Source organism: Salmo trutta, unplaced genomic scaffold, assembly GCF_901001165.1.
Source record: "Salmo trutta unplaced genomic scaffold, fSalTru1.1, whole genome shotgun sequence".
NCBI classification, from domain to species: domain Eukaryota; kingdom Metazoa; phylum Chordata; class Actinopteri; order Salmoniformes; family Salmonidae; genus Salmo; species Salmo trutta.
Genome location: NW_021823350.1, coordinates 1475999 through 1497444, shown reverse-complemented (window position 1 = coordinate 1497444; position 21446 = coordinate 1475999). Strand labels below are relative to the sequence as shown.

The window sequence follows — 21446 nt, the reverse complement described above, 5'->3', positions numbered from 1 at the left end:
CATAACCTGCCTCATATTTAAACAGTGATCCTGTCCATGCCAATGTGGACTCATGTCAGTAGTAAGATAGAAAAAGAGCTGTTACAATAGATACACTGCATTTGGAAAGTATTCAGACCCCTTGACTTTTTCCACATTTTGTACAGCCTTATTCTAAAATTGACCAAAAAAATGTCTTCTCATTTCCTCATCCATCTACACACAATACCCCATAATGACAAAGCAAAAACAGGTTTTTAGAAATTTTTGCTAATTTATTAAACATAAAAAAAGATCACATTTACATAAGTATTCAGACCCTTTGCTCAGTACTTTGTTGAAGCACTTTTGGCAGCAACTACAGCCGTGAGTCTTCTTGGGTATGACGCTACAAGCCTGGCACACCTGTATTTGGGGAGTTTCTCCCATTCTTCTCTGCAGATCCCCTCAAGCTCTGTCAGGTTGGATGGGGAGCGTGGCTGCACTGCTACATTCAGGTCTCTCCAGAGATGTTCGATCGGGTTCAAGTCCGGGCTCTGGCTGGGTCACTCAAGAACATTTAGAGACTTGTCCCGAAGCTATTTCTGTGTTGTCTTGGCTGTGTGCCTAGGGTCATTGTCCTGTTGGAAAGTGAACCTTCGCCCCAGTCTGAGGTCCTGAGCGCCCTGGAAAAGGTTTTTTATGAAGGATTTCCCTGTACTTTGCTACGTTCATCTTTCCCTTGATCCTGACTAGCCTCCCAGTCCCTGCAGCTGAAAAACATCCCCACAGCATGATGCTGCCACCACCATGCTTCACCGTAGGGAAGGTGCCAGGTTTCCTCCAGACGTGATGCTTGGCTTTCAGGCCAAATAGTTAAATCTTGGTTTCATCAGACCAGAGATTCTTGTTTCCCATGGTCTGAGAGTCCTTTAGGTGCCTTTTGGCAAACTCCAAGCGGGCTTTTACTGAAGAGTGGCTTCCGTCTGGCCACTCTACTATAAAGGCCTGATTGGTGGAGTGCTGCAAAGATGCTTGTCCTTCTGGAAGGTTCTCCCATCTCCAAAGAAGAACTCTGGAGCTCTTTCAGAGTAACCATCAGGTTCTTGGTCACCTCCCTGACCAAGGCCGTTCTCCCCCGATTGCTCAGTTTGGCCCGGGCACCCTGCTCTAGGAAGAGTCTTGGTGGTTCCAAACTTCTTCCATTTAAGAATGATGGAGGCCACTGTGTTCTTGGGGAACTTCAATGCTGCAGAAATGTGTTGGTACCCTTCCCCAGATCTGTGCCTCGACACAATACTGTCTTGGAGCTCTACTGACAATTCCTTCGACCTCATGTCTTCGTTTTTGCTCTGACATGCACTGTCAGCTGTGGGAGCTTATATAGACAGGTGTGTGCCTTTCCAAATCATGTCCAATCAATTGAATTTACCACAGATGGACTCCAGTAAAGTTGGAGAAACAGGTTAAGGATGATCAATGGAAACAGGATGCACTTGAGCGCAATTTTGAGTCTCATAGCGAAGGGTCTGAAAACTTATGTAAATAATGTCAGTTGACATTTTTTTTAAATCAAAATACTTGTTTTCGCTTTGTTATGGGGTATTGTCTATAACACATCCATTTTAGAATAAGGCTGTAACATAACAACGTGGAAAAGACAAGGGGTCTGAATACTTTCCCAATGCTCTGTGAGTGTGTGTGTATATATATGACATTCATTTTAAGTAATATGTGTAACACTGATTAAAATAAAAATGAATATATATATATATATATATATATATATATATATATATATATATATATATATATATATATATATATACTTATCAGTGTTACACATATTTTTATATATTACTTAATGAATGTGATGATACCAGGCTAGGGTTTGGGACCATCTTTATTTTACCTTTTAACTTCATGTCTTGTTCATTTGTTTCCAAATGTCCCCTATAATATGAGGGTAACAAACATGCTGCTGACCAAACTCATCTGCAATTATGTCCTGATTTAATATCCTGACTCTGTTGTTCCTGTTAACATACACTAACATTTAACTAACAACCTGATTTAATATCCTGACTCTGTTGTTCCTGTTAACATACAATAACATTTAACTAACAACCTGATTTAATATCCAGTATAACAGCCGTGTACCTGTCTTATACCAGGTTACAAACACACTGTGTTCTCTCCATCACCCAGGTTTCAGTCGTCAGATAGTGGCGCTTTTCAAGGACCACGCTATCCAGTTCAGCAGTTTTGACATCCTGTCAGACGAGGAAGTGAGAGGAGGGCTGAAGACCTTCTCCAACTGGCCCACCTACCCTCAGGTTTACGTTAACGGAGAACTCGTAGGGGGACTGGACATTGTCAAGGTGAGTAATGTCAAACACACATTTCTCTTTTTCCCGGGAACTGAGGCGAGCGAAAACAAAACAAACATGGACAACAACAAAATGAAAAATGGAACCCTTGTAAAAATACTAAATAACCTTGGTATAATACCTAGAGACCTCACCTAGAGATTTGAGCCTTTTGGTGTAATGGTTTTGGAATGACAGAGACCAGGGTTTGAGTCCTGGTCAGGATACCCTCCTAGTGAACTACATTGGTTTCAGCAGTTTGATAGCACTATTGAAAGCATGTCCCAGCCAAGTTAGAGGGCATCAATCTGTCACTCTTCATAATGGGATGTTCTATGTATAGCATTCTATTAAAGTAATCAGGCACTGTCTTTACTGTGTTGATCTGCTTCAACTTCTATTCAGCTTGAATTCTACATTTAACACAATCTAGAATGCAAATATATTTAGACAGCTGACGCAAGCACAAATCAAATCACATTGTCTTCAGGAAATGTACTTGAGTCATATTTTTTCTTACCTTTTCGATGTGTTCACTGCAGGCTGACTAGCAGCTATTAAGTTGCAGTGTCTATTTAAATACGTGCCCAGATCAACCTGAAGTATCTACCAAACAAGTTTTACAGCAACATAATCCAAAAAGGGAAGCTACTAAAATGTTTTCCTATTACTGTTCGCTACTCACAAAATATTATTTTAATTCCCAGGATTTGATTCACCGCAATCGAACCGAATCCCAACTACTACAAAGGCGAAGCGAATCATTCGATTTGTAAAAAAAATAAAAATAAATTGGGGGGACTGAGCAGTTCTGGACTGGTTCCGACCGATATTTCTGTGTACAGTGGGCTCTGTGAACGGCGCAACATCAATTGCTTTACGCTCCCTAAAAGCGCTGGTTGTCCCGATTTTCATATGCACTATTACAAGCGCAGCTGTGAGGTTCACAGACACAGGAAATCGGCCATTTGCATGGGGAGCGACACGTGACATTTTCTGGCCTATCCAGACAAAGGAAGAATTTCCTGTGTCTGGGAACCTCATAGCTGTGCTTTGTAATGGCGCATATGAAACGGGAGACTCCAGCGGACGAAACAAAAACAGTTTCATCTCACTGTGATGGTCTCAGGTGGATTTAATGTGCTCTACAGGAAAAATTACAAAACTATTTCGTAGAATTGACAAGACCACTTTCTTGTGGTCTCAGACGGACAAAACCACTTGTAGCGAGTTGAAGTTGTAACGAGTCTATAGACATTAGGCCAGCATCCCGGAGTCGCCTCTTCACTGTTGACGTTGAGACTGGCGTTCTGCCTAGGAGGCCAGCATCCCGGAGTCGCCTCTTCACTGTTGACGTTGAGATTGGTGTTTTGCGGGTACTATTTAATGAAGCTGCCAGTTGAGGACTTGTGAGGCGTCAAACTAGACACTCTAATGTATTTGTCCTCTTGCTCAGTTGTGCACCGGGGCCTCCCACTCCTCTTTCTATTCTGGTTAGAGCCAGTTTGTGCTGTTCTGTGAAGGGAGTAGTACACAGCATTGTACGAGATCTTCAGTTTCTTGGCAATTTCTCGCATTGAATAGCCTTCATTTCTCAGAACAAGAATAGACTGACGAGTTTCAGAAGAAATGTATTTGTTTCTCTGGTCATTATGAGCCTGTAATCGAACCCACAAATGCTGATGCTCCAGATACTCAACTAGTCTAAAGAAGGCCAGTTTTATTGCTTCTTTAATCAGAACAAGTTTTCAGCTGTGCTAACATAATTGCAAAAGGGTTTTTTAATGATCAATTATCCTTTTAAGATGATAAACTTGGATTAACTAACACAATGTGCCATTGTAACACAGGAATGATGGTTGCTGATAATGGACCTCTGTACGCCTATGTAGATATTCCATAAAAAAATCTGCCGTTTCCTGCTACAATAGTCATTTACAACATTAACAATGTCTACACTGTATTTCTGATCAATTTGATGTTATTTTAATGGACAACAAATGAGCTTTTCTTTCAAAAACAAGGACATTTTTAAGTGACCACAAACTTTTGAACGGTAGTGTGTGTGTGTTAGTGTAATTGAGACTGTAGGTGTGTGTTAGTGATTCAGACTGTAGGTGTGTGCTAGTGTGATTCAGACTGTAGGTGTGTGTGTTAGTGTGATTCAGACTGTAGGTGTGTGTGTTAGTGTGATTCAGACTGTAGGTGTGTGTGTTAGTGATTCAGACTGTAGGTGTGTGTGTTAGTGTGATTCAGACTGTAGGTGTGTGTGTTAGTGTGATTCAGACTGTAGGTGTGTGTGTTAGTGATTCAGACTGTAGGTGTGTGTGTTAGTGTGATTCAGACTGTAGGTGTGTGTTAGTGATTCAGACTGTAGGTGTGTGTGTTAGTGTAATTGAGACTGTAGGTGTGTGTTAGTGATTCAGACTGTAGGTGTGTGTGTGTTAGTGTGATTGAGACTGTTGGTGTGTGTGTGTTAGTGTGATTGAGACTGTAGGTGTGTGTGTTAGTGTGATTCAGACTGTAGGTGTGTGTGTGTTAGTGTGATTGAGACTGTAGGTGTGTGTGTTAGTGATTCAGACTGTAGGTGTGTGCTAGTGTGATTCAGACTGTAGGTGTGTGTGTTAGTGTGATTCAGACTGTAGGTGTGTGTGTTAGTGTGATTCAGACTGTAGGTGTGTGTGTTAGTGATTCAGACTGTAGGTGTGTGTGTTAGTGTGATTCAGACTGTAGGTGTGTGTGTTAGTGTGATTCAGACTGTAGGTGTGTGTTAGTGTGTAGGTACAGTAGATCAAAGGGCCTCTGCAGTGATCCAGTGACCCATCTCAGTGTTGATACCTGTTGTAGGAACTAGCTGAATCTGGAGAGCTGGAGAATACCTGTCCCAAGGCTGTCACACTGGAGCACAGGTAAAACTCACCTTTACACACACACACACACACACACACACACACACACACACACACACACACACACACACACACACACACACACACACACACACACACACACACACACACACACACAGACGTGGAAGATGGCACGTTGTATTGTTTGACTTATGGACTGTCCTTATAACCTCCAGGTTGAAGTCGACCATCAACAGGAGTCCAGTCATGCTATTCATGAAGGGCAATAAAGAGGTACGTAGGTGTCACTATATCATAACAGGGCAATAAAGAGGTACGTAGGTGTCACTATATCATAACAGGGCAATAAAGAGGTACGTAGGTGTCACTATATCATAACAGGACAATAAAGAGGTACGTAGGTGTCACTATATCATAACAGGGCAATAAAGAGGTACGTAGGTGTCACTATATCATAACAGGGCAATAAAGAGGTACGTAGGTGTCACTATATCATAACAGGGCAATAAAGAGGTACGTAGGTGTCACTATATCATAACAGGGCAATGAAGAGGTACGTAGGTGTCACTATATCATAACAGGGCAATAAAGAGGTGCGTAGGTGTCACTATATCATAACAGGGCAATAAAGAGGTACGTAGGTGTCACTATATCATAACAGGACAATAAGAGGTACGTAGGTGTCACTATATCATAACAGGGCAATAAAGAGGTGCGTAGGTGTCACTATATCATAACAGGGCAATAAAGAGGTGCGTAGGTGTCACTATATCATAACAGGACAATAAAGAGGTACGTAGGTGTCACTATATCATAACAGGACAATAAAGAGGTACGTAGGTGTCACTATATCATAACAGGGCAATAAAGAGGTACGTAGGTGTCACTATATCATAACAGGGCAATAAAGAGGTGCGTAGGTGTCACTATATCATAACAGGGCAATAAAGAGGTGCGTAGGTGTCACTATATCATAACAGGGCAATAAAGAGGTGCGTAGGTGTCACTATATCATAACAGGGCAATAAAGAGGTGCGTAGGTGTCACTATATCATAACAGGGCAATAAAGAGGTGCGTAGGTGTCACTGTATCATAACAGGACAATAAAGAGGTACGTAGGTGTCACTATATCATAACAGGGCAATGAAGAGGTGCGTAGGTGTCACTATATCATAACAGGGCAATAAAGAGGTGCGTAGGTGTCACTATATCATAACAGGGCAATAAAGAGGTGCGTAGGTGTCACTGTATCATAACAGGACAATAAAGAGGTGCGTAGGTGTCACTATATCATAACAGGGCAATAAAGAGGTACGTAGGTGTCACTATATCATAACAGGACAATAAAGCGGTGCGTAGGTGTCACTATATCATAACAGGACAATAAAGAGGTGCGTAGGTGTCACTATATCATAACAGGACAATAAAGAGGTACGTAGGTGTCACTATATCATAACAGGACAATAAAGCGGTGCGTAGGTGTCACTATATCATAACAGGACAATAAAGAGGTGCGTAGGTGTCACTGTATCATAACAGGACAATAAAGAGGTGCGTAGGTGTCACTATATCATAACAGGGCAATAAAGAGGTACGTAGGTGTCACTATATCATAACAGGACAATAAAGCGGTGCGTAGGTGTCACTATATCATAACAGGACAATAAAGAGGTGCGTAGGTGTCACTGTATCATAACAGGGCAATAAAGAGGTACGTAGGTGTCACTATATCATAACAGGACAATAAAGCGGTGCGTAGGTGTCACTATATCATAACAGGACAATAAAGAGGTGCGTAGGTGTCACTATATCATAACAGGACAATAAAGAGGTGCGTAGGTGTCACTGTATCATAACAGGGCAATGAAGAGGTACGTAGGTGTCACTATATCATAACAGGGCAATGAAGAGGTGCGTAGGTGTCACTATATCATAACAGGGCAATGAAGAGGTACGTAGGTGTCACTATATCATAACAGGGCAATGAAGAGGTGCGTAGGTGTCACTATATCATAACAGGGCAATGAAGAGGTACGTAGGTGTCACTATATCATAACAGGGCAATGAAGAGGTACGTAGGTGTCACTATATCATAACAGGGCAATAAAGAGGTACGTAGGTGTCACTATATCATAACAGGGCAATAAAGAGGTGCGTAGGTGTCACTATATCATAACAGGGCAATGAAGAGGTACGTAGGTGTCACTATATCATAACAGGACAATAAAGAGGTACGTAGGTGTCACTATATCATAACAGGGCAATAAAGAGGTACGTAGGTGTCACTATATCATAACAGGGCAATGAAGAGGTACGTAGGTGTCACTATATCATAACAGGGCAATGAAGAGGTACGTAGGTGTCACTATATCATAACAGGGCAATAAACCTATGTGTTTGTTTGGTCTGTGTACTTAATTAATGTAATAGAATGGGGGCGGCAGGTAGCCTAGTGGTTAGAGCGTTGGACTTGTAACCGAAAGGCTGCAAGATCGAATCCCCGAGCTGACAAGGTACAAATCTGTCATCCCTGAACAAGAGCCATCATTGTAAATAAGAATTTGTTCGTAACTGACTTGCCTAGTTAAATAAAGATAAAAAATAAAAAAAGGAATAGAAAAGGAGAATAGGACTTGAATATAATTGCAGCTAATTGTAAATAAATACTATGCATAACATACATGGACAATAAACTGAGGCTTGTGTTTGGCCTATATAATACCATTCTAATATAACTTCAAGAGGTAACAGTTGGCCTATATACTCTGCCAATCTAGTAGATAAGGACAATTGGTATTGCATACATTTCAACAGAATTGAGGCTAATCTAAAATCAATAATGTTCTTCTCAGTGCGATTTCCCCCCCCACACACACACACACACACACACACACACACACACACACACACACACACACACACACATGGTTCTTCTACCCTCCTTCTTCACACACCTATTGATTGCTGCTGCTCACAGATGAACAGATATCTTCAGAGTAGTTTAAACCTAGTCCCCTGTGAATCCCATCTCTCCCTTTTCACTCACTGGGTTTTTTATTTTAGATATGGATCTTTATTAGTTTTCCCTCCATTTCTTAAAAGACAGTTTAGAAGTGGGTCCTGTGAAACCAATAGGAGTTGAAACTTGCTCAGTGAAAGCTTTAGTTTGGTGCTATTCATTCTGGAGTGAAGAAGTCCCAACTCATCCTGCTTCAGAGTAGTACTTTTTATTTATTTTAATTTGTATTCTTTATTTAACTAGGGCAAGTCAGTTAAGAACAAGTTCTTATTTACAATGACGGCCTAGGAACAGTCGGTTAATAACTGCCTTGTTCAGGGGCAGAATGACAGATTTTTTACCTTGTCGGCTCGGGGATTTTTATATTAGCTATTTGAAATTATCTTTGTCTTAAAAAAAAAAATTTGAAGACCAGAAACATTGCTTCCTGTGATTTTGTTCTGCAATAAAATGGTTTGTGTGGACTCACCTGTTGAAGGATCTGAAATGAGTTAATATGTTTATTATAAAGTGTATGTTCTTTGTTAATCAGACCCATGTCAGGATCTTAAGTTATCTGTTTTAAATCTAAAGTCTGTTTTTCTTCCTGTGTCTGTAGCAAGCCAAATGTGGATTCAGTCGTCAGATACTGGAGATAATGAACAGTGCAGGGTAAGATAACACCACTATATCATGATACTGGAGATAATGAACAGTGCAGGGTAAGATAACACCACTATATCATGATACTGGAGATAATGAACAGTGCAGGGTGAGAGAACACCACTATATCATGATATTGGAGATAATGAAGAGCTCAGGGTGAGGTAACACCACTACTTCATGATACTGGAGATAATGAAGAGCGCAGGGTGAGGTAACACCACTATATCATGATAATGAACAGCGCAAGGTGAGGTAACACCACTATATCATGATAATGACCAGCTCAGGGTGAGAACACCACTATATCATGATAATGAACAGCACAGGGTGAGAACACCACTATATCATGATAATGACCAGCTCAGGGTGAGAACACCACTATATCATGATAATGAACAGCGCAAGGTGAGGTAACACCACTATATCATGATAATGAACAGCGCAGGGTGAGGTAACACCACTATATCATGATAATGAACAGCTCAGGGTGATAACACCACTATATCATAACATCACTATATCATGATACTGAACAGCTCAGGGTGAGGTAACACCACTATATCATGATAATGAACAGCTCAGGGTGAGGTAACACCACTATATCATGATACTGAACAGCTCAGGGTGAGGTGACACCACTATATTATGATAATGAACAGTGCAGGGTGAGAGAACACCACTATATCATGATAATGAACAGCTCAGGGTGAGGTAACACCACTATATCATGATACTGAACAGCGCAGGGTGAGGTAACACCACTATATCATGATAATGAACAGCGCAGGGTGAGAACACCACTATATCATGATAATGAACAGCTCAGAGTGAGAACACCACTATATCATGATAATGAACAGCGCAGGGTGAGAGAACACCACTATATCATGATAATGAACAGCGCAGGGTGAGGTAACACCACTATATCATGATAATGAACAGCGCAGGGTGAGAACACCACTATATCATGATAATGAACAGCTCAGGGTGAGAACACCACTATATCATGATAATGAACAGCGCAGGGTGAGAGAACACCACTATATCATGATAATGAACAGCGCAGGGTGAGAACACCACTATATCATGTTGTTGTTGATTTATTTAGATAAGATGACTTCATGTTATATTTAGTGTTAATTATTCATATAGATTCAGATAAATTTGAATCACATGTTAACTCCAGTGGGATATTCCTTAGTGTTCACTGCATCCAGGGGAGTAGAGATCTAAAGGGAATGAATGGAGACAGAGAAAAGGTTGTTTATAATATGATGTGTTGGTTAATATCCTGCCTGTGTTTATAATATGTGTTGGTTAACTGTGTTTATAATATGATGTGTTGGTTAACTGTGTTTATAATATGATGTGTTGGTTAACTGTGTTTATAATATGATGTGTTGGTTAACATCCTGCCTGTGTTTATAATATGATGTGTTGGTTAATATCCTGCCTGTGTTTATAATATGTGTTGGTTAACTGTGTTTATAATATGTGTTGGTTAACTGTGTTTATAATATGGTGTGTTGGTTAACTGTGTTTATAATATGATGTGTTGGTTAACTGTATTTATAATATGATGTGTTGGTTAACTGTGTTTATAATATGATGTGTTGGTTAACTGTGTTTATAATATGATGTGTTGGTTAACATCCTGCCTGTGTTTATAATATGATGTGTTGGTTAACTGTGTTTATAATATGATGTGTTGGTTAACTGTGTTTATAATATGATGTGTTGGTTAACATCCTGCCTGTGTTTATAATATGATGTGTTGGTTAACTGTGTTTATAATATGATGTGTTGGTTAACTGTGTTTATAATATGATGTGTTGGTTAACTGTGTTTATAATATGATGTGTTGGTTAATATCCTGCCTGTGTTTATAATATGATGTGTTGGTTAACTGTGTTTATAATATGATGTGTTGGTTAACTGTGTTTATAATATGAGGTGTTGGTTAACTGTGTTTATAATATGATGTGTTGGTTAACATCCTGCCTGTGTTTATAATATGATGTGTTGGTTAACTGTGTTTATAATATGATGTGTTGGTTAATATCCTGCCTGTGTTTATAATATGATGTGTTGGTTAACTGTGTTTATAATATGATGTGTTGGTTAATATCCTGCCTGTGTTTATAATATGATGTGTTGGTTAATATCCTGCCTGTGTTTATAATATGATGTGTTGGTTAACTGTGTTTATAATATGATGTGTTGGTTAACTGTGTTTATAATATAATGTGTTGGTTAACTGTGTTTATAATATAATGTGTTGGTTAACTGTGTTTATAATATGATGTGTTGGTTAACATCCTGCCTGTGTTTATAATATGATGTGTTGGTTAATATCCTGCCTGTGTTTATAATATGATGTGTTGGTTAATATCCTGCCTGTGTTTATAATATGATGTGTTGGTTAATATCCTGCCTGTGTTTATAATATGATGTGTTGGTTAATATCCTGCCTGTGTTTATAATATGATGTGTTGGTTAACTGTGTTTATAATATGATGTGTTGGTTAATATCCTGCCTGTGTTTATAATATGATGTGTTGGTTAATATCCTGCCTGTGTTTATAATATGATGTGTTGGTTAACTGTGTTTATAATATGATGCGCTGGTTAACTGTGTTTATAATATGAGGTGTTGGTTAATATCCTGCCTGTGTTTATAATATGATGTGTTGGTTAATATCCTGCCTGTGTTTATAATATGATGTGTTGGTTAACTGTGTTTATAATATGATGCGCTGGTTAACTGTGTTTATAATATGATGTGTTGGTTAATATCCTGCCTGTGTTTATAATATGATGTGTTGGTTAATATCCTGCCTGTGTTTATAATATGATGTCTTGGTTAACTGTGTTTATAATATGATGTGTTGGTTAACTGTGTTTATAATATGATGTGTTGGTTAACTGTGTTTATAATATGGTGTGTTGGTTAACTGTGTTTATAATATGATGTGTTGGTTAACTGTGTTTATAATATGATGTGTTGGTTAACTGTGTTTATAATATGATGTGTTGGTTAACTGTGTTTATAATATGATGTGTTGGTTAACTGTGTTTATAATATGATGTGTTGGTTAATATCCTGCCTGTGTTTATAATATGGTGTGTTGGTTAACTGTGTTTATAATATGATGTGTTGGTTAACTGTGTTTATAAAATGATGTCTTGGTTAACTGTGTTTATAATATGATGTGTTGGTTAACTGTGTTTATAATATGATGTGTTGGTTAACTGTGTTTATAATATGATGTGTTGGTTAACTGTGTTTATAATATGGTGTGTTGGTTAACTGTGTTTATAATATGATGTGTTGGTTAACATCCTGCCTGTGTTTATAATATGATGTGTTGGTTAATATCCTGCCTGTGTTTATAATATGTGTTGGTTAACTGTGTTTATAATATGTGTTGGTTAACTGTGTTTATAATATGGTGTGTTGGTTAACTGTGTTTATAATATGATGTGTTGGTTAACTGTATTTATAATATGATGTGTTGGTTAACTGTGTTTATAATATGATGTGTTGGTTAACTGTGTTTATAATATGATGGTTGGTTAACATCCTGCCTGTGTTATAATATGATGTGTTGGTTAACTGTGTTTATAATATGATGTGTTGGTTAACTGTGTTTATAATATGATGTGTTGGTTAACATCCTGCCTGTGTTTATAATATGATGTGTTGGTTAACTGTGTTTATAATATGATGTGTTGGTTAACTGTGTTTATAATATGATGTGTTGGTTAACTGTGTTTATAATATGATGTGTTGGTTAATATCCTGCCTGTGTTTATAATATGATGTGTTGGTTAACTGTGTTTATAATATGATGTGTTGGTTAACTGTGTTTATAATATGATGTGTTGGTTAACTGTGTTTATAATATGATGTGTTGGTTAACATCCTGCCTGTGTTTATAATATGATGTGTTGGTTAACTGTGTTTATAAGATGATGTGTTGGTTAATATCCTGCCTGTGTTTATAATATGATGTGTTGGTTAACTGTGTTATAATATGATGTGTTGGTTAATATCCTGCCTGTGGTTTATAATATGATGTGTTGGTTAATATCCTGCCTGTGTTTATAATATGATGTGTTGGTTAACTGTGTTTATAATATGATGTGTTGGTTAACTGTGTTTATAATATAATGTGTTGGTTAACTGTGTTTATAATATAATGTGTTGGTTAACTGTGTTTATAATATGATGTGTTGGTTAACATCCTGCCTGTGTTTATAATATGATGTGTTGGTTAATATCCTGCCTGTGTTTATAATATGATGTGTTGGTTAATATCCTGCCTGTGTTTATAATATGATGTGTTGGTTAATATCCTGCCTGTGTTTATAATATGATGTGTGGTTAATATCCTGCCTGTGTTTATAATATGATGTGTTGGTAATTATCCTGCCTGTGTTTATAATATGATGTGTGGGTTAACTGTGTTTATAATATGATGTGTTGGTTAATATCTGCCTGTGTTTATAATTGATGGTTTGGTTAATATCCTGCCTGTGTTTATAATATGATGTGTTGGTTAACTGTGTTTAATAATATGATGCGCTGTGTTAACTGTGTTTATAATATGATGTGTTGGTTAATATCCTGCCTGTGTTTATAATATGATGTGTTGGTTAATATCCTGCCTGTGTTATATATGATGTCTTGGTTAACTGTGTTTATACTATGATGTGTTTGGTTAACTGTGTTTATAATATGATGTGTTGGTTTAACTGTGTTTATAATATGGTGTGTTTGGTAACGGTGTTTATAATATGATGTGTTGGTTAACTGTGTTATAATATGATGTGTTGGTTAACTGTGTTTATAATAGATGTGTTGGTTAACTGTGTTTATAATATGATGTGTTGGTTAACTGTGTTTATAATATGATGTGTTGGTTAATATCCTGCCTGTGTTTATAATATGGTGTGTTGGTTAACTGTGTTTATAATATGAAGTGTTGGTTAACTGTGTTTATAAAATGATGTCTTGGTTAACTGTGTTTATAATATGATGTGTTGGTTAACTGTGTTTATAATATGATGTGTTGGTTAACTGTGTTTATAATATGATGTGTTGGTTAACTGTGTTTATAATATGGTGTGTTGGTTAACTGTGTTTATAATATGATGTGTTGGTTAACTGTGTTTATAATATGATGTGTTGGTTAAACTGTGTTTATAATATGATGTGTTGGTTAAACGTGTTTATAATATGATGTGTTGGTTAACTGTGTTTATAATATGATGTGTTGGTTAACTGTGTTTATAATATGATGTGTTGGTTAACTGTGTTTATAATATGATGTGTTGGTTAACTGTGTTTATAATATGATGTGTTGGTTAACTGTGTTTATAATATGATGTGTTGGTTAACTGTGTTTATAATATGATGTGTTGGTTAACTGTGTTTATAATATGATGTGTTGGTTAACTGTGTTTATAATATGATGTGTTGGTTAACTGTGTTTATAATATGATGTGTTGGTTAACTGTGTTTATAATATGATGTGTTGGTTAACTGTGTTTATAATATGATGTGTTGGTTAACTGTGTTCATAATATGATGCGCTGGTTAACATCCTGCCTGTGTTTTCTGTTTGCAGAGTGGAATATAGCACCTTTGATATCCTGGAAGATGAGGAGGTAAAAGAGGCTGTCTATGACATTTGCTTTAGATTATTTTAAGTGAAGTATTTTTTTTAATCAGCAGTGATATTCAGAAAAGCAGGTTGTATATTGTATTTTTAGATGTTTGATCCTTGTGACCAAAGTCCCTTGAAACTTTGTCTCCCCCCCCCAAAAAAACTATGTTGGTGAAACCTAAAGATGTTTTCTTCATTTATCTTCCAATTTCCAGGTTAGACAGGGGCTGAAGACATACTCAAACTGGCCAACGTACCCTCAGCTATACGTCAAGGGGGAACTCATTGGTGGGCTGGACATTGTGAAAGTGAGAAGTGATTTTTGTTTTACACCTCAGACCATAATTGTACTTATTACCTCCACTTAGTCCTGGACTAGTCTTAATATGTCTATAAACCATTCACAATGGAGATCCTCCGTTTAAAATAGTTTTTAGTCCTAAACTAGGCTGAATCTGTGTCTGTGGAAACCAACCCTTTATAGGATCAGCTAGGCATGTCACAGTGTCATAGACAGACAGAGCCAACAGCAGTACCACAGACTCTCCACCAGGTGTCACTAAAGCACCGTGTTCTGTTAGCTTAGCCTGCTTAATGTCCTCATCCATGTACAGTCAGACAGGGGTCATCGTCGGTAGTAAAAAGCACAGAGGAAAAGATTGGTGTGATGTAAATATCAAGGTTTCTTAGCGAACTACATTAAACCATGCTAGGGAGGTTAAAGTCCTCAGGGTGTGTCTAACAGCAATCCTCTGTTAGATATGTGTACTTATTTCACCAAGAGCCTTGCTTTGTATAAACTAGGCCTGTAGTCCGCGTGGGTTTAAAGCAGCGTATTAACCAGCAGTGGCTAGTGATTGATATCAGCTGGAGGTCAGTTTTAATAGATCACCTGTCAATCACTGTTCTTTTAAGGACTGCATTGTGATGTCACTGAGTTTCATTAGACAGGAGTTCTCTGTGTATCTATTCATTAGACAGGAGTTCTCTGTGTATCTATTCATTAGACAGGAGTTCTCTGTGTATCTATTCATAGTTAGTTTCATTAGACAGGAGTTCTCTGTGTATCTATTCATAGTGAGTTTCATTAGACAGGAGTTCTCTGTGTATCTATTCATAGTTAGTTTCATTAGACAGGAGTTCTCTGTGTATCTATTCATAGTTAGTTACATTAGACAGGAGTTCTCTGTGTATCTATTCATAGTTAGTTTCATTAGACAGTTCTCTGTGTATCTATTCATAGTGAGTTACATTAGACAGGAGTTCTCTGTGTATCTATTCATTAGACAGGAGTTCTCTGTGTATCTATTCATAGTGAGTTTCATTAGACAGGAGTTCTCTGTGTATCTATTCATAGTGAGTTTCATTAGACAGGAGTTCTCTGTGTATCTATTCATAGTGAATTTCATTAGACAGGAGTTCTCTGTGTATCTATTCATAGTGAGTTTCATGAGACAGGAGTTCTCTGTGTATCTATTCATAGTGAGTTTCATTAGACAGGAGTTCTCTGTGTATCTATTCATAGTGAGTTTCATTAGACAGGAGTTCTCTGTGTATCTATTCATAGTGAGTTTCATTAGACAGGAGTTCTCTGTGTATCTATTCATAGTGAGTTACATTAGACAGGAGTTCTCTGTGTATCTATTCATAGTGAGTTTCATGAGACAGGAGTTCTCTGTGTATCTATTCATAGTGAGTTTCATGAGACAGGAGTTCTCAGGAGTTTTTTCATGTATCAGCTGGTATGAAGACCAGACCTGTATTGACATGTTTTCTGTGTTTTTACAGGAGCTTAAAGAGAGTGGAGACCTTTCTTCTGTCCTGAGGGGTGAATGCTAGATGCCTTTCTTCTGTCCTAAGGATGAATGCTAGATGCCAGTAGCACTGTTACTGTGATGGGAATAAGCTATGGACTACTCTTCACCTCTCTTCCCCACTCTACCCTCTTCTCTTCCCCACTCTACCATCTTAGAACTTCCTTAACCTCTCACTTAAAGCCAACAAGGTCACAGTGAATGCAGTCTGAGGCACGAGGGATGAAATAAGTCGTATATTATCCATCCATTGATTTTTCTGAACATACCACAGGTGTCCAAATAAACCCAATTGATCAAAGTGCATTTTGCCACCACCACCAGCTGCAAATATAATAAAGTAATCCATGATGCTACCTGACTGTTTTCCTTATTTGTCTTTAGAACCTTAGAGAACACAGCAGTCAGAGCAAAGAACTAGAACCTTAGAACACAGCAGTCAGAGCAAAGAACTAGAACCTTAGAACACAGCAGTCAGAGCAAAGAACTAGAACCTTAGAACACAGCAATCAGAGCAAATAACTAAAACCTTAGAACACAGCAGTCAGAGCAAAGAACTAGAACCTTAGAACACAGCAGTCAGAGCAAAGAACTAGAACCTTAGAACACAGCAGTCAGAGAAAAGACATAGAAGTGGCCTCCCCATTCAAGTCAATGATGACATAATGGGTGGACTGGCAGCCATTCCATAGATCATTGGACCCCCCCCCCCCCCCCCCCCCCCTCCATAGAAATGGACGTGGTGCACGCAGAATGTTCCCCAATACTGGAAGGCGGGGCCTGAGTGAAAACGTTTGTGAGCCCCTGCTATAGATTGTATTGTATTTTGTTTTATTACATTTACATGGTTACAGTGCATTCAGAAAGTATTCAGACCCCTTGACTTTTTCTACATTTTGTTACGTTACAGCCTCATCAATCATCAAAATACACACAATACCCCATAATGACAAAGTAAAAACAGTTTTAGAAATGTTTGCACATTTTTTGAAATAAAGATACCGTTTTACATACATATTCAGACCCTTTGCTATGAGACTTGAAATTGAGCTCCGGTGCATCCTGTTTCCATTGATCATCCTTAACCTGTTTCTCCAACTTGATTGGAGTCCACCTGTGGTAAATTCAATTGATTGGACATGATTTGGAAAGGCACACACCTGTCAATATAAGGTCCCACAGCTGACAGTACATGTCAGAGCAAAAACGAAGACATGAGGTCGAAGGAATTGTCAGTAGAGCTCCAAGACAGTATTGTGTCGAGGCACAGATCTGGGGAAGGGTACCAACACATTTCTGCAGCATTGACGTTTTCCAAGAACACAGTGGCCTCCATTTTGAAATGGAAGAATTTTGGAACCACCAAGACTATTCCTAGAGATGGGTGCCTGGTCAAACTGAGAAATTGGGGGAGAAGGGCCTTGGTCAGGGAGGTGACCAAGAACCCGATGGTCACTGACAGAGCTCCTCTGTGGAGATGGGAGAACCTTCCAGAAGGACAACCTTCTCTGCAGCGCTCAACCAATCAGGCATTTATGGTAGTGGCCAGACAGAAGCCACTCCTCAGTAAAAGGCACATGACAGCCCACTTGGAGTTTCCACTTAGGAGAAATGAGTAGCCCTGTGCCACCACCGCAACAACCAGATGTTCTCAGACTAGGAGAGAAAACGTAGTCAGATGAAGAGAGAGCAGCCGGAGTAGCAGTGTTCTCTGGGGTGATCCATGTCTCCATCAGGGACAAAAAGTCTAGGGACTGAAGGGCAGCATAGGCTGAGACGAACTCTGCGTTCTCGACTGTAGATCGGCAGTTCCAAACGCTGCCAGAGACCAAGAACTCCCCCGCCGCTTACAGCTGCTGCTGAGAAACCAGGGGAGACTGAAGAACTAATTACCTAACAAAGGTGAAGAGCACACCTCCCTGCACTAACTGCTGATTGCCTAGGAGAGGTGAAACCACACCCCCTCCAATACACCCACTGATTACCAACACATGTCACAAATTGCCCTGCCCCTTGATCCTGGTTGATGTATCAACAACTATCTGCAAGTTATGATCAGTCAGCAGTTCACACACCAAGTAGACCACTGGGAAGACAGGCAGGACTTAAAGTAGATGACCCTAGCTAGCAAAAAGACAGTACTAGACCACAACAGATAAAGACATCACTCCTGGAGATATCAGGAGTTCTCTAGCTATAGAATGATTCATTGTGCATCATTAAATTCAGCAGGTACATCCCCCGGATCAGTCTCCCCTGTTATCTCACAGAAGCATTTATTTAACCTTTCTTTTATTAAACCTTTATTTATTCAACCTTTCTTTAACCTTTAATTAACCTTTATTTATTCAACCTTTATTTATTAAACCTTTATTTATTCAACCTTTCTTTAACCTTTAATTAACCTTTATTTATTCTACCTTTATTTATTAAACCTTTATTTATCAACCTTTATTTATTCCACCTTTCTTTAACCTTTAATTAGCCTTTATTTATTCAACCTGTTTTTAACCTTTATTTATCAACCTTTATTTATTCAACCTTTTTATTCAACCTTTTTATTTAACCTTTATTTATTCAACCTTTATTTATTCAGCCTTTTTATTCAACCTTTTTATTTAACCTTTTTATTTAACCTTTATTTATTCAACCTTTATTTATTCAACCTTTTTATTTAACCTTTATTTATTCAACCTTTATTTATTCAACCTTTATTTATTCAACCTTTTTATTTAACCTTTATTTATTCAACCTTTTTATTTAACCTTTATTTATTCAACCTTTTTATTCAACCTTTATTTATTCAACCTTTTTATTTAACCTTTATTTATTCAACCTTTATTTATTCAACCTTTATTTATTCAACCTTTATTTATTTAACCTTTTTATTTAACCTTTATTTATTCAACCTTTATTTATTTAAAGCATGCACAATCACTTAATACAGAAGGGATGGTGTTACATGTAGACATATGCTGGAAAGGCAGGGCACTCATTTATCCAGAGTGAGACCCACTGCCACAGTGTCTGGGTAATGAAGTGTGTGTGTGTCGGTCGGTGCTCTGCACACCGGAGTCAATAAAAGTTAACATAGCATTTATATTAATTGACGGTGGTGAGCCGGGTGTCCGTGTGCTCACCTGATACACACACACACACACACACACACACACACACACACTCCTGGCTCTAAGCCAGGGGCGTAGTGGTGGTGCCATTAGGGCTGAACAGCCACCCTCATCTTCCCCTCATCCTCCCTACTCCTCATCATTCTCCTCTCCTGACTTGGAGTACACCTGTGTGTCTCTTGAGGTAATTCTGGTTCTCCAATAAATCCACTGTGTCTGACTGAGGCCCTGTGCATCCATCCTTCTCTCCCTCCCCCCCTCCTTCTCTGCCTCCCCTCCTGCTAACACAGAGAGATGCTGCCTGTTAGTGACTGTTGACACAGAGAGATGCTGCCTGTTAGTGACTGTTGACAGAGAGATGCTGCCTGTTAGTGACTGCTAACACAGAGAGATGCTGCCTGTTAGTGACTGTTGACAGAGAGATGCTGCCTGTTAGTGACTGCTAACACAGAGAGATGCTGCCTGTTAGTGACTGCTAACAGAGAGATGCTGCCTGTTAGTGACTGCTGACAGAGAGAGAGATGCTGCCTGTTAGTGACTGCTGACAGAGAGATGCTGCCTGTTAGTGACTGTTGACAGAGAGAGATGCTGCCTGTTAGTGACTGTTGACAGAGAGAGATGCTGCCTGTTAGTGACTGCTGACAGAGAGATGCTGCCTGTTAGTGACTGTTGACAGAGAGATGCTGCCTGTTAGTGACTGTTGACACAGAGAGATGCTGCCTGTTAGTGACTGTTGACACAGAGAGATGCTGCCTGTTAGTGACTGTTGACAGAGAGAGATGCTGCCTGTTAGTGACTGCTGACAGAGAGAGATGCTGCCTGTTAGTGACTGCTGACAGAGAGAGATGCTGCCTGTTAGTGACTGTTGACAGAGAGATGCTGCCTGTTAGTGACTGTTGACAGAGAGATGCTGCCTGTTAGTGACTGCTAACACAGAGAGATGCTGCCTATTAGTGACTGCTAACAGAGAGATGCTGCCTGTTAGTGACTGCTGACAGAGAGAGAGATGCTGCCTGTTAGTGACTGCTGACAGAGAGATGCTGCCTGTTAGTGACTGTTGACAGAGAGAGATGCTGCCTGTTAGTGACTGTTGACAGAGAGAGATGCTGCCTGTTAGTGACTGCTGACAGAGAGATGCTGCCTGTTAGTGACTGTTGACAGAGAGATGCTGCCTGTTAGTGACTGTTGACACAGAGAGATGCTGCCTGTTAGTGACTGTTGACACAGAGAGATGCTGCCTGTTAGTGACTGTTGACAGAGAGAGATGCTGCCTGTTAGTGACTGCTGACAGAGAGAGATGCTGCCTGTTAGTGACTGCTGACAGAGAGAGATGCTGCCTGTTAGTGACTGTTGACAGAGAGATGCTGCCTGTTAGTGACTGTTGACAGAGAGATGCTGCCTGTTAGTGACTGCTAACACAGAGAGATGCTGCCTGTTAGTGACTGCTAACAGAGAGATGCTGCCTGTTAGTGACTGCTGACAGAGAGAGAGATGCTGCCTGTTAGTGACTGCTGACAGAGAGATGCTGCCTGTTAGTGACTGCTGACAGAGAGAGATGCTGCCTGTTAGTGACTGCTGACAGAGAGAGATGCTGCCTGTTAGTGACTGTTGACAGAGAGATGCTGCCTGTTAGTGACTGTTGACAGAGAGATGCTGCCTGTTAGTGACTGCTAACACAGAGAGATGCTGCCTGTTAGTGACTGCTAACAGAGAGATGCTGCCTGTTAGTGACTGCTGACAGAGAGAGAGATGCTGCCTGTTAGTGACTGCTGACAGAGAGATGCTGCCTGTTAGTGACTGTTGACAGAGAGAGATGCTGCCTGTTAGTGACTGTTGACAGAGAGAGATGCTGCCTGTTAGTGACTGTTGACAGAGAGAGATGCTGCCTGTTAGTGACTGCTGACAGAGAGATGCTGCCTGTTAGTGACTGTTGACAGAGAGATGCTGCCTGTTAGTGACTGTTGACACAG

General features: G+C 39.3%; 1 protein-coding gene and 2 long non-coding RNA genes across 3 annotated transcripts in view; 2 read left to right on the top strand and 1 right to left on the bottom strand.

The window, feature by feature from the left end:
- Positions 1–16704, top strand: part of LOC115190211 (glutaredoxin 3) — a 33155-nt gene extending 16451 nt beyond the window's left edge. The window contains exons 5-11 of the mRNA XM_029748710.1: positions 2167–2339; positions 5175–5236; positions 5413–5470; positions 8816–8868; positions 14496–14535; positions 14750–14842; positions 16323–16704. Coding sequence (XP_029604570.1) covers positions 2167–2339; positions 5175–5236; positions 5413–5470; positions 8816–8868; positions 14496–14535; positions 14750–14842; positions 16323–16373 — 530 coding nt within the window. The 3' untranslated portion in view covers positions 16374–16704. The remainder of the gene's footprint in view (positions 1–2166; positions 2340–5174; positions 5237–5412; positions 5471–8815; positions 8869–14495; positions 14536–14749; positions 14843–16322) is intronic.
- On the bottom strand, positions 1877–2160 carry LOC115190213 (uncharacterized). Its single transcript, XR_003877133.1, has 2 exons — positions 2027–2160; positions 1877–1966 (listed from the first exon to the last, which is right to left on the bottom strand). It is a non-coding gene; the product is annotated as an uncharacterized LOC115190213 (long non-coding RNA).
- LOC115190212 (uncharacterized) lies at positions 10713–11598 on the top strand. The gene is made up of 2 exons (XR_003877132.1): positions 10713–10757; positions 11513–11598. It is a non-coding gene; the product is annotated as an uncharacterized LOC115190212 (long non-coding RNA).
- Positions 16705–21446: the final 4742 nt, after the last annotated feature.